General features: G+C 46.3%; 1 protein-coding gene and 1 long non-coding RNA gene across 2 annotated transcripts; one reads left to right on the forward strand and one right to left on the reverse strand.

The window, feature by feature from the left end:
* The first annotated feature begins 22 nt into the window (after positions 1 to 22).
* Positions 23 to 7103, forward strand: LOC112853434 (zinc finger protein with KRAB and SCAN domains 4). Its single transcript, XM_086705735.1, has 5 exons — positions 23 to 647; positions 2159 to 2306; positions 3365 to 3447; positions 4422 to 4545; positions 5456 to 7103. The coding sequence occupies exons 1-5, from the start codon at positions 222 to 224 to the stop codon at positions 6316 to 6318; spliced, it is 1644 nt and encodes a 547-aa protein (XP_086561861.1). The 5' UTR covers positions 23 to 221; the 3' UTR covers positions 6319 to 7103.
* Positions 724 to 3373, reverse strand: LOC147580579 (uncharacterized). Its single transcript, XR_015250715.1, has 2 exons — positions 2298 to 3373; positions 724 to 1768 (listed from the first exon to the last, which is right to left on the reverse strand). It is a non-coding gene; the product is annotated as an uncharacterized LOC147580579 (long non-coding RNA).
* Positions 7104 to 14484: the final 7381 nt, after the last annotated feature.

The following is a 14484-nucleotide window of genomic DNA, read 5'->3' on the forward strand; positions in this document are numbered from 1 at the left end:
TCCTAGAGGGCCCAGGAAGTGGCTCGGCCCGGCTTCCGGCCCCGCGCTCCGGCTCTCCCGTGCCGAGGGCGCCCGCGGATTCCGGCCGGCGGTGTGGAGACTGGCTGCGGGGCCCGGGGCGGGCGCGGAGGCCGGCTCCGGCCGCGGGAGGCCGAGGGAGCGACTTACGCACAGAGGAACCGCCCCGAGAGGCGCAGCCGTCCGCCAGCGCCAGGTCCGGGATGGCCGGGGAGTCGAAGGCGAGCGCGACCTTGGATGCCGGCACTGCAGAGGAGCGGCCGGGGTTGCTGACGGGCATCCTGACCGTGAAGGTGGAGGAGGAGGAGGAGGACGTCCCCACGGCCGCGCCCGGCAGCCCGGGCCCCGGCCCCGAGCGCTCGCGCCGGCGCTTCCGGGGCTTCCGCTACCCTGAGGCCGAGGGGCCCCGCGAGGCGCTGCGCCGGCTCCGCGAGCTGTGCCGCCAGTGGCTGAGCCCGGATATACACACCAAGGAGCAGATCCTGGAGCTGCTGGTGCTGGAGCAGTTCCTGACCATCCTGCCCGCGGAGCTCCAGGCCTGGGTGCGGGAACAGCACCCGGAGAGCGGGGACGAGGTGGTGGTGCTCCTGGAGCACCTGCAGAGACAGCTGGAGGCGCGGACACCGCAGGTAGAGGCCCCGAGCCCGGTTTCTAACCCAAGTCTTGGGGCCGAGGGCGGGGCGTTGCCGTCAACATCCGAACTTCTCTCTCTCTCTCTCTCTCTCTCTCTCTCTGCCACTCGGGTGGAGTCCCTGGGCCCCTCCTCGTAACAGAAGTTTTAGATACATGAAGGATCACAGAAGAACTCGATTATGTTGAAATACAGCCAGCAATGCATTAAACAAATGAGTGACAACGTTAGGCGTGAGCTTTTTAAAATTGTTGCACTAATCAGTAAGACCTGGGCACAGGCCCAATAGCCCGGGTGCAGTTTCAAAGTCGTTAGAAGCATGAGTGACTTTGACACTGTTCGTTGTGCCGTAATGTGGTGTGAAAACATCTGCAATTTTTCTTTTTAAAAATTTTAAGTGTTTATTTTTGAGAGAGACAGAGCATGAGCGGGGAAGGGGCAGAGAGAGAGAGGGAGACACAGAATCCAAAGCAGCCTCCATCCAGGCTCTAAGGTGTCAGAACAGAGCCCGATGCGGGGCTCGAACTGGGCCACCCAGGCGCCCCCAAACATCTGCAATTTCTACTGGTGGCGAAGTGCGGTGGCTTATGCCACATGATCGCTGCTTCGATTTCTGATAGAAGGAAAGGCCACGTTCCCTTAGAGGCTGGTAACAATAAAAGTACTCGTTTCCTATTCCAAGTTCATGGACCACATGGGAGGAGTCCAAGGACCCCAGGCTAGAGAACACCCCTGGTGGAAAACAGGTTGATCTCCCCACCTCTTCTTGCTTTGCCAGTCTGCTCTAAGGTGGTGTCCTCTGGGCACCAGTTAATGTTCCTTCAGGGGACTGCAGCCAGAGCCTCCTAACCACTGACCAGGAGATCCGGGTCTGCACTGGGGCCCGCTGCCCGCGAGCCCTTCACAGTGAAGGCGTTTCAAGTCTCTTAGCTTCAGCCTCCTCAGTCATTACAGAAGATGTGGGGAGTTCTGAGCTGCACGTGAGAAAGTAACTTGACAACTGCAATTTGCCCATAAATGCATGGAAGCCACCTTTTAGTGGGGATAGACCGTGTGTCCTGCGTTAGGTGATTTCACATTCTGTGATCTTTCTTGGTTCTCAAAACCAGTAACAAAACCCTATAAACGAGAAATTATTACCCTCACTTGTCAGATAAGATAGGAGTATTCTGAAAGCCAGCACCAGTTCCCAAAAGTCTTTGTAAAAGCACAACGTATACAGTGTGGGAGCACCTGGTAATGGCAAAGAGCACGGGCTCTGGGGTCCCCTTGCCTGAGCGCCCGTCCTAGCACCGCCACTTATTAGCTGGGTGACCTTGGGAAAACTGCTTATGCTCTGTGTGCCTTCGCTTCCTCATCGGTGAAATGATCACGGTAACGGTACCCACCTCAAGGTTGTTGTCTGTGTTACCTGAGTTAATCTTTTTCGTGCCCCTGGAAACTCTGAGGCACATGGGAAGTGCTCCAGAAATGTCTGACAAATAATGAAAACGAATGAATAACCTCTAGGTCCCAGGTGGTGACCAGGGCCAAGAGCTTGTCTGTTGCGAGATGGCAGCACTGACACCTTCCCGCGGATCACGGAGTGCCCAGTTCCAGCCGGTGAGGGCTCTGCTCAAGCATGAATCTCTGGGATCACGGGCCTTACCAGGCACAGGTGAGTGTTCTCTTCTGGGCGCGTGAACCTGCAGACTTCGTCCAGCTTCACTGACGATCATCTGATAGGGGCGCTGACCGCGACGTTATTTGGCCATCACTGACGGACTCCACTTTGAGACTGAAAGAGAAATTTGAAATGGTGGTTTGGAAAGAATCGGTTCCCCATTCATTTAACACGTAATATGCCTCCTACGTGGTAGCCAGTGTGGTTGGTGCTGAGGACCGGCCGCTGGTGAGACAGAGTCCTTCCTGGTGGCACTGGGGTTTACATTCGAGTGGGGAAGACAGCACATACACACGACAGTACAGCTTCCGGTAGTGGTAAGTGCCAAGAAGAAAACGAACAGACTCTGTAAAGCCCGTCGGAATATCTCACAGACTACAGGACTACCGCGGATTAGAGTATAAATGTCTCAACCCTGGGTCTCTTATGAAAATAGCAGGATTTACTCCACAGGACTGGCTGTATGTCCTGCGGTGTCTTCTCACGTGCCCTGAACGTGTCCCAAGACACACAGCACTGAGACGCCGGCCAACACGCAGTCCTGACTTCCAACACAGGCTCTAGCTAAACCAGCTGTTCTGTGTTCCATGTAAAGTTTGCCTCCTCCAGGGAGACCTCGGGTTCTTCTGGACGCTGAGCAAGTTCTGTACAAGCAGATGCCCATTTCTGCCTTCTGGTTCCAGCTTTATTTTGACTCTAGTTCTTCCAAACCAAAGCAGAAAGCCCTTACTGACCCCCAAAGGCATTTTAACCGAAATCTTACTTTTCTCCCCTTCGCAAGCAAAACCCAGAGTATCTTCAGATGAAAAGCTTGTTTTATGTGGTTTAAACTCACCATCCCTTCCAAGGATCCTGCCGTTTTTGCATAGATTTTGTGTGTCGGCAGAGCACAGCACTGGTCTCTAGGCCCCGGGACTGGAGCGGGTAGGGATCGGGCCTTTGGGAAGACACACGCTGTACGAAGTTTCAGGCCCAGTGTTTGAGCTTGGATTCCGAAGGCCAGGGAGGCTGAGTGCCAGGGACGTCTCATCCAGAGCTTCTTTCCTTCCTAGTTCTCCAGGGTCCTGGGCTTGCCCCGGGAGGGCGCTGCAGAGGAGACGCAGTGGTGGCGGCCAGGCTGCCGCCAGAGCCCCAGGTGAGCTGGAGCCCCTCCCTGCCCTTCGCTACCGGGGTGCATCCTGGGAGGGTCGCCCCCTCCCCGTCTACATCCTCCAGCCAAACGCCAGATGGGATGTCAACTTTCTCGTGTATGCTAGTGTCGTCTGTCGCTGTCTGACTTCCTGGTGTCTAGTTGGGAGCCTCGTCCTATTTCATGACTAGCTTGGGTGCTGTTTCCCAGACCCCTACTCCGTGTCCTTGGCCAGCCCCTTCTTCAGTGGGATCTTCTTCATCAGTAAGGGTGATTCTGCAAAAGCAAACTGAAGCTTTTGTTGCGACGGTGCTTTTGTCCCGAAGGTTTTCTTTTGCTTTCCTGCCCTGTTACCGGGGGGTAACCACGTGGTCCCGAAGCTTGCCGGGACGGATACGGCATGCCCACGTGTCTCAACTAGTCACACGACCGCAACAGTCTGTACTTAAACTGGATTGAACTTCTTACCCGGTCCTTCACGCCCTGGAGGCTCTGTGGTGTCCACTGGCTTCCCTGACTTTCCTCACTTCAGACCCACATTTCAGTGTATCTGAATAACTGTTAATACAAATCAGCCACATCACTAGCGGGGGTCAGTTCCGGTCCTTGCAGTGGCGTGGCCTTCGTTTTCCAAATCTCTTTACCTTCTACCCTGGTGTCCGGATTATTTGCGTGGCGACCAGGGTGTCCGGCTTATTTGTGTGGAGACGTGGGCATCCGGAGTATTTGTGTGGAGAGAGCGGTGTCTGGAGCACTTGTGTGGAGACACCTGTCCTCACGTGCTGTCACTCTACTTCCGCAGTGGTTTTGTTGATGAAGCCGTCACTTAAGACCGGGAGAAGCAGCGTTAGGTGCCGTGCTGGCTTGGTCTGCGGAGCCTTCAGGGACTGTCCCCTCACCACCTGAGCCCCTCTGCGCAGCCCCCGGCTCCGGGAGGGACTCTGGGTAAGAGGAACTAGGAGGCCCGTGTGCCGTTTCAGGGCTTGCTGAAAACGGAAGACGTGGCCCTGGCTTTCTCCTCTGGCTGGGCGCGGCTCGATTCCTCTCGGGGGAGCTTCCACGGAGATGAAGGGCGGGAGAACCCCGGCGGCCTGACCTCCCCGGGTAAGACTGACGGGGGCTGGTTCGTCGTAGGCTTTCGTGGCTTCCTTTGTGGGTTAGAACCTACTGGGCTGTAAGACGCTGTCTGAATTCTGTCTGCGTTCAGAGCCACCGTTTCTGAACCCAGCTACTAACCACGTGCGTGACCCGATCTTTAACCCTCCGGCCCGGCTCCTTTCCCTTTCCTGCTGCGTCCTGGCCGGGTTAAGTGGGACACGGCAGGTAGAGCCCCAAGCACAGTCCTGGCTCATAGTAGGGCTGTCACCGTTGGTCCCCTCTCTGTTGCTAGTTCCGACAGAGGACGAGAGCTGGGGTGTCCTCAGGAAATGGGCCGTGGGACTGTAGGGCGAGAGTGAGAAGTGAGCTAGAGATTGGGGTGCAGGACACACAGGACAGCCTGACCCGTCTGAGCTCGTGCAGCTCGACCATGGTGCAGCAGGAGCTCTGGCTCAGATCTGTCAGCACCGAAGTTTGTCGTGTCGGGGCCCCTGTCTTCGCCTGGGATAAGAGCCAAGAGGACCGTCCCTGACTGACGATCGCTTTCTACGTGCCTGCTCTCCTTGTGTCGCACAGAACACTTCCAAGTCCTCACGCGTGCCTGCTTACCGCTGCCATCTGCCCCGCCCTCCTCGAGTCCAGCCCCAGTGCAGGGCCCTGCCTTCGTCCTCAGGACTTCGAGCCTCTGCGAGTGTCCCCAGCACGGTCCTTCCCACCCTCCTCCACCCCCCATCACCCTGCTTCCAATGACCCCAGGCCCGTTCTCAGTCTCCTTCCTCCCCAGCACCCGTTCTCCCCTTCGTCCCCATCCTCGTTCTTGTACGGAAACCCTCATCCCCGCGTATGTGGAACTGTAGTCACAGCTTTCCTGCGTGGCAGGGCATCACTGACCACGTGTGGCCACTTGTTATTTCAGGTGGTGAAACAGAGGCCGAGATCCGGGCCCTGCCTGTGGACGAGGTCCGGCCAGTACAAGAGGCTGGGGGAATACCACGCCCCCTGCGTGAAGACACTGCCCAGATTCCTGAAGGCACCGAAGCTGGCGAACAGGAGGGCAGGTTCCCGAGAAAGCAGAAAACTGCCACAGGAAGTAGGCGGCACTACTGTCATGAATGTGGAAAGAGTTTTGCTCAGAGTTCAGGCCTGACTAAACACAGGAGAATCCACACCGGGGAGAAACCCTATGAATGTGAAGACTGTGGCAAGACCTTCATCGGGAGCTCTGCCCTGGTCATCCATCAGAGAGTCCACACTGGGGAGAAACCCTATGAGTGTGAGGAGTGTGGCAAGGTGTTCAGTCACAGCTCAAACCTCATCAAACACCAGAGAACCCACACTGGGGAGAAGCCCTACGAGTGTGAGGAGTGTGGGAAAACCTTCAGCCAGAGTTGCAGCCTCCTTGAACATCACAAAATCCACACAGGGGAGAAGCCGTACCAGTGCAACATGTGTGGCAAAGCTTTTAGGCGGAATTCACATCTCCTCAGACACAAGAGGATCCACGGCGATAAAAATGTGCAGGATCGTGAATGTGCAGGGACCTGGGAGAGTCAGGGGAGGGTGGAAAGCCGGTGGGAAAACGTTGAGGCTCCCGCGTCTTACACATGTAACGAGTGTGACAGGAGTTTCACTCGGAGTAGAAGCCTTATCGAACATCAGAAAATCCACACTGGTGAGAAACCCTATCAGTGTGACACATGTGGGAAAGGCTTCACCCGAACTTCATACCTCGTTCAACACCGGAGGAGCCATGTTGGAAAGAAAGTTCTATCACAGTGAGCCACGTCATACATGCCAGATTTGTTCATTCCTCACAGAACTGGGCTGAGGCTTTACTGACCGCTACATGCCATCTTGTGTTAGAAGGCCGAGTCTGGAGGGATGCATTGTCTTCTACATTCTAGAAGGTGGCTGGGAAACAGCTTGTTTGATAGGAGGCTCTGGGAGAGTTGTCTGGCAGAGATAGGACATGAAGTGATTGTTCTCACCTACTGGACTGAAATGGGCCTCCAGACTGGCTGACCACCTCCAGCCAGCACTTGATGACGTCTCCTGGCGAGATGGCTCTGACGTGGGGGCTGCTGCTCTGACCATTTTGCCTATAACGAATGTTTCGCCATTTGGTCAGATCTGTGCCATATTATACTCCCCACTGTGCCTTGTGTGTAGGTGCTATAAACGTTTATTTAGTACACCAGTGAGGTGACCTCCATAACTCTGAAAATGTGATGTGGTCTAGATTTCTGAGGACTTTCTAAGGCTATTTGTGTTTGTGTCTAATTCTCTGAGGTTGTAGATTCTGGGTCGGTCTAATGTATTTATTACCAAATACATAGGGTTGTCAGATTTGGGGTGGGAGAATCCATATTTCTTCACCAGCATAGTACTTGTAAGAATGCCTTAAGCAGCTTCTAATTAGATTTGTGAGATTGCTCCATCCATGTAACTCCATTCTTTGGTCCATATTATATTTGTTCACATTAATTTTGCTCCTTTTATGGGATAAACCTTTCACGTTCTGGTAAATAAATGAATTGATCAAGTCAGATCAAAATGATGATGAATTTTGATAGAAATCCTGTGTTGTTGAACAGCTTGTTTCTCACCTCTTAGTTATCTTGGGCCTAACAAAGTGCTAAGACAGCACCTGTATGCCTCTCTCCCGATTCAGAGCCAAGTTGCACCACAGCTTATACCAGCTAAGCTTCCTCCAAGTTAGAGGAGTCATGCCAGATATTTATAACAAATTTCACTCATGTTTTCAGAACTGGTGTGTTGGTTGGGGATAGGAAGATAGGGTCAGAGGCAGCCAATGAGGATGGGAACCCAAGTGTAGACAGAGAAAATGTATCTGTTCAGAATCACATTGGGAATCCTACTCCACAATATCCAAAGTATCAACATGTGAAGCCACAATAAGAATTTTGTGATATCTCTTGTTTTCACCCAAATCACCTTCTACAGAGTTCTTCAAAGACTTAACATCTTCCTGATGCCACCAGCATCCGGCTTTTCCAAGCTGTGCCAAAAATGGTTTCCATTTCTCATGGATCTCAGACCATGTTTTGTTGAGTCACCAACATGGTATTCTCTGGGTTCGTGCTCTGAAGCACCGCAAACTGACCAGAGATGCTGCAGACCGTGGGGCTCTCCCTGTATCACTTCTCTGAAGTCTTTCATTGTCTTCATTTCTGCTCATTGGAGTCTAATTTAGAACTTCTGTAGCTTTCCAAAATTCTATGGACTTTCTCCATTTAATCTGTTTTAGCCTTTTAAAATTTCCTTAAATTAACCTTTTGTTACTTTTGCAAAGCTAGCCATTTCCTTGTCTCTATTTTTTCTAAATTTTTCCTAATAGCCTTGATCTTAAACACTGTTCATTTTCCTTTGGTATTTATTTATGTCATGGAGATAAATGTATGTGAAAGCTTTTGATAAACTAGACAGCGTACATGTGTAAGTCATAGAGATTGACAAGGGACCACTGTGCCTCCTTTCGTTCTTTCCGCTCCTTCCCAGCCTAAAATATTTTTCTGTGGAGGAGGACATATTGTAGAAAAATACTTTCAAGTGCCTACTGTGTCCAATAATAAATAAAGCACATGCATACATACATGCATACCTAGGCTTAGGGTTTCAGTATACTAAAGTTGATAAGACATGTACATAAATCAGTGCCATGAGAAATGCCCTGTGAATGGTGAGCTGAAGGGTGTGGAATCTCAGAGAGGAAAAGGTTTCTTCTGGCTGTGAGCTGTTATTATCACATGGATAGGGTAATGTTTGACAGAGCTAGAAAGGCTGAGTTTGTCAGATTTAGTAAATAGGGCAAGTTTAAAGTAGGTACATTGTAGGGGTCTTCACTGCCAGAGCAAGGAGCTTAACTTTTATTCAGTTAAGTACCAGAGAGCCACTGACGTGATCAAGATATTATCTGTCTGGCAGTATTGTGTAATTTCAACTGAAAAAATTACCTTGTTGATAGTCTTTTGGACACCTTGCTTTTGTATAAAGCAAAGGTATGTTTATAAAGTGAATTATAAAGTGGCTTCAACACTAGCCTATTGAAAAAAGGTGGTCAAAAAATTATTTCTAGATGAAATTAGATCCAGTAAAATACGTTGCTTAGTTAAGCTATAACCAATATTTAAAGTAGAATAAAATGCTACTTTTTGTGCTTTTTAAAATTGTTTTTATGAATTTTAGTGTCGATTGGTCAGCCATTCTACTTAATTCCTCCATCTGCTGCAATGCAGTCTTCCATTTTCTTTTTTCTCCCTTTGCATGAGTTAAGGGGCTGGTTAAGACATATTTTTTTCCACTTGGGTAGAATGAATAGTTATTATGAAAAGAGCTTTTGATGAATAGCCCTCCTGGACATGTTCTTAATTTTGGTAAAGAAGCATATAACCCTATGAAATATTATTTCTCTGCTTTCTCCTTTAGAAGGAAAAAAGGTGCAGCTTACCCACGGGGTTGTGAGGATCACCTATACAAACAAGTGCTCGGAGGTTGTAGTTCCGGGTGGTTCCATAGGAGACTTTGAACTCACCTGTTCCCACACATTGAGTCCAGCTACAAGGGAACAATTTCCTCTTAAAAAACAAAGGCTGGCTTAGTGACAACTACACATGGGCAAACCAGAAGAAAAACAGGTTGAAGCACATAGAAGAGTCTGGGACGGAATCCCCTCATAAAGCCCACTCCTGGCACAGTGACGTACAACTGGGAAGGAACTCAAAACCTGGAGCTTCTTTGTGAGGAGCACTGGGCTCAAACTCACATTAGGCATAACAACTTTTAAGACATACACTTGAGAGACAACTCCCCAAAACATACAACTGAAAACCGACGGGCCTGTGTTCCAAGACCCACAAGACTAAAGTGATCTGAGAAACTGCTCTTCTAGGACTCACGTGCTCAGACTCACCCATCCAAGTGCCCAGAGGCAGCTGATAGCACCCAGATTGAAAGTGAAGGAGACTCACTTGCTTATATTAAAACATTGGCCACAGGGGCAATCATCTAACTCGATACATATCTAGGAGCCTGCTGGAACATTCCAGAGAGGGAAACAGGCACCATCTTTGTATTCTTCCTTAACTGTGCTTCAGAGCACAGTATCTCTTATAAGGGAGCTTTTACATGCATCTGGTATCCTGATTTTTGTGGCTGCCACTCAGGGTATTCCTTTGGATCACCTGTCTCTGGACGCCAGGGAATTACATTCCTGGTCTCATGGGACTGTAATATTTGGTGTCACCCAAAAAGGAGCTCATACCCAGTCTGGTGCCCCAATTTGTATGGCTACAAGAAAAGAAGAAAGAAACAGAGGAACCACAAAAACAGCCAGAAAACAATAAAATGGCAATAAGCATATCCCTATCCATAATTACCTTAAGTCCATGTAAACGGACTAAATTCTCCAATCAAAAGACATAGAGTGGCTGAACAGATAAAAAGACAATACCTATCTGTATACTGACTACAAGATACTCACTATAGATGTAAGGACACACAAAACTGAAAGTTAAGGGATGGAAAAACATTTCATGCAAATGGAAATCAAAAGAAAGTTGGAGTAGTTATACTTCTAGCAGATAAAATAGACTTTACAACAAAGACTAATAAGAGATAAAGAGGGGCATTACATAATGATAAAAGGGTCAGTCCAACAGGAAGATGTAACACTAAATATTTAGGCAACCAGCATAGGAGCACCTAAGTATATAAAGCAAATATTAACAGGAATAAAGGGAGAAATAGTAGTGCAATAATAGTAGGGACTTAGATTGATGGACAGATCATCCAGACAGAAAATAAGGAAACACTGACCTGATAGGAAATCTTAGACCAGACAGAGTTAACAGATATTTACAGAACATTCCATCCTAAGGCAACAGAGTACACATTCTTCTGAAGAACACATGGAACATTTTCCAAGATAGATCATATGTCACAAAACAAGTCTTAACAAATTTAAAATGACTGAATCATGTATCTTCCAACCACACTAGTATGAAATTAATTACATGAATAAAACTGAAAAATTCATTAATCTGTGGAGATTAAACAACATGCTACTGAACAACTAATGGGTCAAGGAAGAAATCAAAGGAAATATCAAAAGATAGTTGAAACAAATGAAAATAGAAATGTAACATACTATAATTGAGGTAATGCAGCAAAAAGCAGTTCCAAGAAGTTCATAGTGATAAGTGCCTACCTCAAAAAACAAAAAGTGTCAAACAATCTAACTTTACACATCAAGAAACTAGAAAAAGAACAAATGAAGCCCAAAGTCAGTAGAGGAAAATAATAAAGATTACAGCAGAAATAAATGAAATAGAGACTAAAAAGATAGAAAGAAAATCAATGAAACTAAAAGCTCTTTCTTTGAAAAGATAAACTTGGGGCGCCTGGGTGGTGCAGTTGGTTAAGCGTCCGACTTCAGCCAGGTCACGATCTCGCGGTCCGTGAGTTCGAGCCCCGCGTCGGGCTCTTTGCTGATGGCTCGGAGCCTGGAGCCTGTTTCCGATTCTGTGTCTCCCTCTCTCTCTGCCCCTCCCCCATTCATGCTCTGTCTCTCTCTGTCCCAAAAATAAATAAACGTTGAAAAAAAAAATTAAAAAATAAAAAAAAAAAATGAAAAGATAAACTTGACAAACATTTGGTTACACTTACCCAAAAAGAGAGAGAGGACTCAAAAAATCAGAAAATGAAAGAGATGTTACAACTGATACCACAGATATACAAAGGATCCTAAAACACTGCTATGAACAGTTATACGCCAACAACTTGGACAACTTAGAAGGAACGGGTAAATTCCTAGAAACATATAACCTACCAAGACTGAATCCTGATGAAATAGAAAATCTGAACAGAACAGTTACTATGAAGGAGATTGAGTCAGTAATCAAAAACTTCCCAACAAACTAAAAGTCCAAGACCAGATGGCTTTACTGGTGAATTCTACCAAATATTCAAAGAAGAATAACAATCTTAAATTCTTCCAGAAAAGAAAAGGGGAAGGAACTTGACACTCCTTTTATGAAGTCAGCATTACCCTAACATCAAAACCAGACAAAGATGGCATAATAAAAGAAAATTACAGGCCAATATCCCTATTGACTATAAATGCAAAAATCCTCAAACAAAATATAAGCAAGCCAAATTCGACAATACATAAACAGAATTGTATATGTGATCAAGTGGCATTTATTCCAGGGATGCATGGATGGTTCAACATCTGCAAATTAGTTAACGTGATACGTCACCACGTGACATAACAAAATGAAGGAGCAAAATCATATGATCATCTCAATAGATGCAGAAAAAACAGCTGACAAAATTTAACATGTTTTACGATAAAAACTCTCAAGGTGGGTGTAAAGGGAATTTAACATAATGAATTCCATATATGAAAAGCCCACAGCAAACCTCATACTCAAAAGTGAAAAGCTGGAAGCTTTCCCTCTAAGATCAGGAACAAGACAAGACTGCCCACTCACCACTTTTATTCAACATAGTATTGAAAGTCCTAGCCAGAACAATTAGGTATGAAAAAGGGGAAAAAAAGGCATCCAAATTGGAAACGAAGAAGTGAAACTGTCATGATTTACAGATAATACATGGATATACATAGAGAGCACTATACATTAAAAAAAATTTTTTTAATGTTTTATTTATTCTTTTTATTATTTAAAAAAAAATTTTTTTTTCAACATTTATTTATTTTTTGGGGACAGAGAGAGACAGAGCATGAACGGGGGAGGGGCAGAGAGAGAGGGAGACACAGAATCGGAAACAGGCTCCAGGCTCTGAGCCATCAGCCCAGAGCCTGACGCGGGGCTCGAACTCACGGACCGCGAGATCGTGACCTGGCTGAAGTTGGACGCTTAACCGACTGCGCCACCCAGGCGCCCGTTTTATTTATTCTTGAGGGAGAAACAGAGCATGAGCGGGGACGGGGCACAGAGAGAAGGAGACCCAGAATCCGAAGCAGGCTCCAGGATCTGAGCTGTCAGCACAGAGCCTGAAGCGGGGCTCAAACCCACAAACCGTGAGATCATGACCTGAGCCGAAGTCAGATGCTCAACCAACTGAGCCACCCAGGCACCCCAGCACTATACATTTCTATGTATACATGATATACATAGAAAACGCTAAAGACTACACACACATATACACATATATACACATACACACACACAAAACTGAAATAAATTACAGGATGCAGAATCAATACACAAAAATCTATTGTGTTTCTATACACTAATAACTATCAGAGAAATTAAGAGAACAATCTTACAATTACACCAAAAAGATTTACATACCCAGGAATAAACTTAAGGAAGTAAAAGATCTATATTCTGAAAACTATAAGACATTAGTGAAAAAAAATTGAAGAAGGTACAAATAAATGGAAAGATATCCATTGTTAATAAATTAGAAGATTTAATCTTGTTAAAATGTCCATACTACCCGAAGCGATCTACAGATTCAATGAAATCCCTATTAAAATTCCAATGGCGGTGGAACTTAAGCAGCTCAGTTGTTAAGAATCCAACTTCACCTCAGGTCATGAACTTATGGTTGGTGAGTTCGAGCCCCACGTTGGGCTCTGTGCTGACAACTCAGCTTTGGATTCTGTGTCTCCCTCTTTCTCTGACCCTCCCCCCCACTCAAGAGTAAACATTAAAAAAATTTTTTTTTTTTAATTCCAATAGCATTTTTCACAGAAATAAACAATTTAAAAATTTGTATGGAACCATCAAAGACCCTGAATAGTCAAAGCCATCTTGAAAAAAGAACAAAGCTGGAGTCATCATGCTCCCTGCCTTCCAACTATATTACAAAACTGTAGTAATTAAGAGTAAGGCATTGGTGTAAAAACAGGCATGTACATCAATGAAACAAAATAGTCCAGAAATAAGCCCACACATATACGGTCAATTAACTTATGACAAAGGGGCCAAGAATATACAATGAGGAAAGGTCAGTCTCTTCAATAAATGGTGTTGGGAAAATTGGATGGCTACATGCAAAATAATGAATCTGGATCACTATCTTGTACCATATACAAAAATTAACTCAAAGTGGATTAAAGATTTGAATGTGAGACTTGAAACATAAATTCCTTAAAGGAAACACAGGCAGTAATCTCATTGATGTAGGTCTTGAATCTTTTTTGAATCTCACACCAAAGCAACAGCAACAAAAGTAAACAAGCGGGGCTGCATCAAACTAAAAAGCTTCTGCTCAGCAAAGGAGACCACCAACAAAATGAAAAGGCAACCTATGGAATGGAAGAAGGTATCTGCAGATAACATATCTGATAAAGGTCTAATATCCAAAATACATAAATAACTCATACTAGTCAATAGCAAAACAAAGAAAACCCATCAACAATCCAACTACTAAAAGATCTGAATAGCCATTTTTTCCAAAGAAGACACAGATGGTCAACAGGCACACGAAAAGATGCTCTACATCATTAATCATCATGGAAATGCAAATCAAAACCATAATGAGATATCCCCTCACACCTGTCTGAATGGCTATTATCAAAAAAGACAAATTAATGCTGGCAAGGATGTGGAGAAAAGAGAACCCTCATGCACTGTTTGTGGGAATGTAAATCAGTGCAACCACTATGGAGACAGTATGGAGGTTCCTCAAAAAATTAAAGATCTAACTACCATATAATCCAGCAATTCCACGTCAGTATGTATTAAAGCAAACAACAACAAAAGACAAACCCAAAAACGACAAATGCCACTTAAAAATATATATGTACTTCCATGTTCACTACAACACTATTTGTGATAGTCAAGGTATGGAAACAATGTAAGTGTCCACTTATGGATGAATGGTTAATGAAACTGTAGTATATATACACGATGGGATATGACAGGACAGTGATTTAGAAGGACTCTCTATCTC

Source organism: Puma concolor, chromosome B2, assembly GCF_028749965.1.
Source record: "Puma concolor isolate L17-30 chromosome B2, mPumCon1.1.hap2, whole genome shotgun sequence".
NCBI lineage: Eukaryota > Metazoa > Chordata > Mammalia > Carnivora > Felidae > Puma > Puma concolor.

Bases quoted from the DNA above. Each gene is read 5' to 3' on its own strand.
- LOC112853434 (XM_086705735.1), top strand. From the start codon at position 222: ATGGCCGGGGAGTCGAAGGCGAGCGCGACCTTGGATGCCGGCACTGCA. The intron at 3,448-4,421 runs GTGAGCTGGAGC...GTGCCGTTTCAG, and splicing joins GGCTGCCGCCAGAGCCCCAG to GGCTTGCTGAAAACGGAAGA. The intron at 4,546-5,455 runs GTAAGACTGACG...TTGTTATTTCAG, and splicing joins CGGCGGCCTGACCTCCCCGG to GTGGTGAAACAGAGGCCGAG.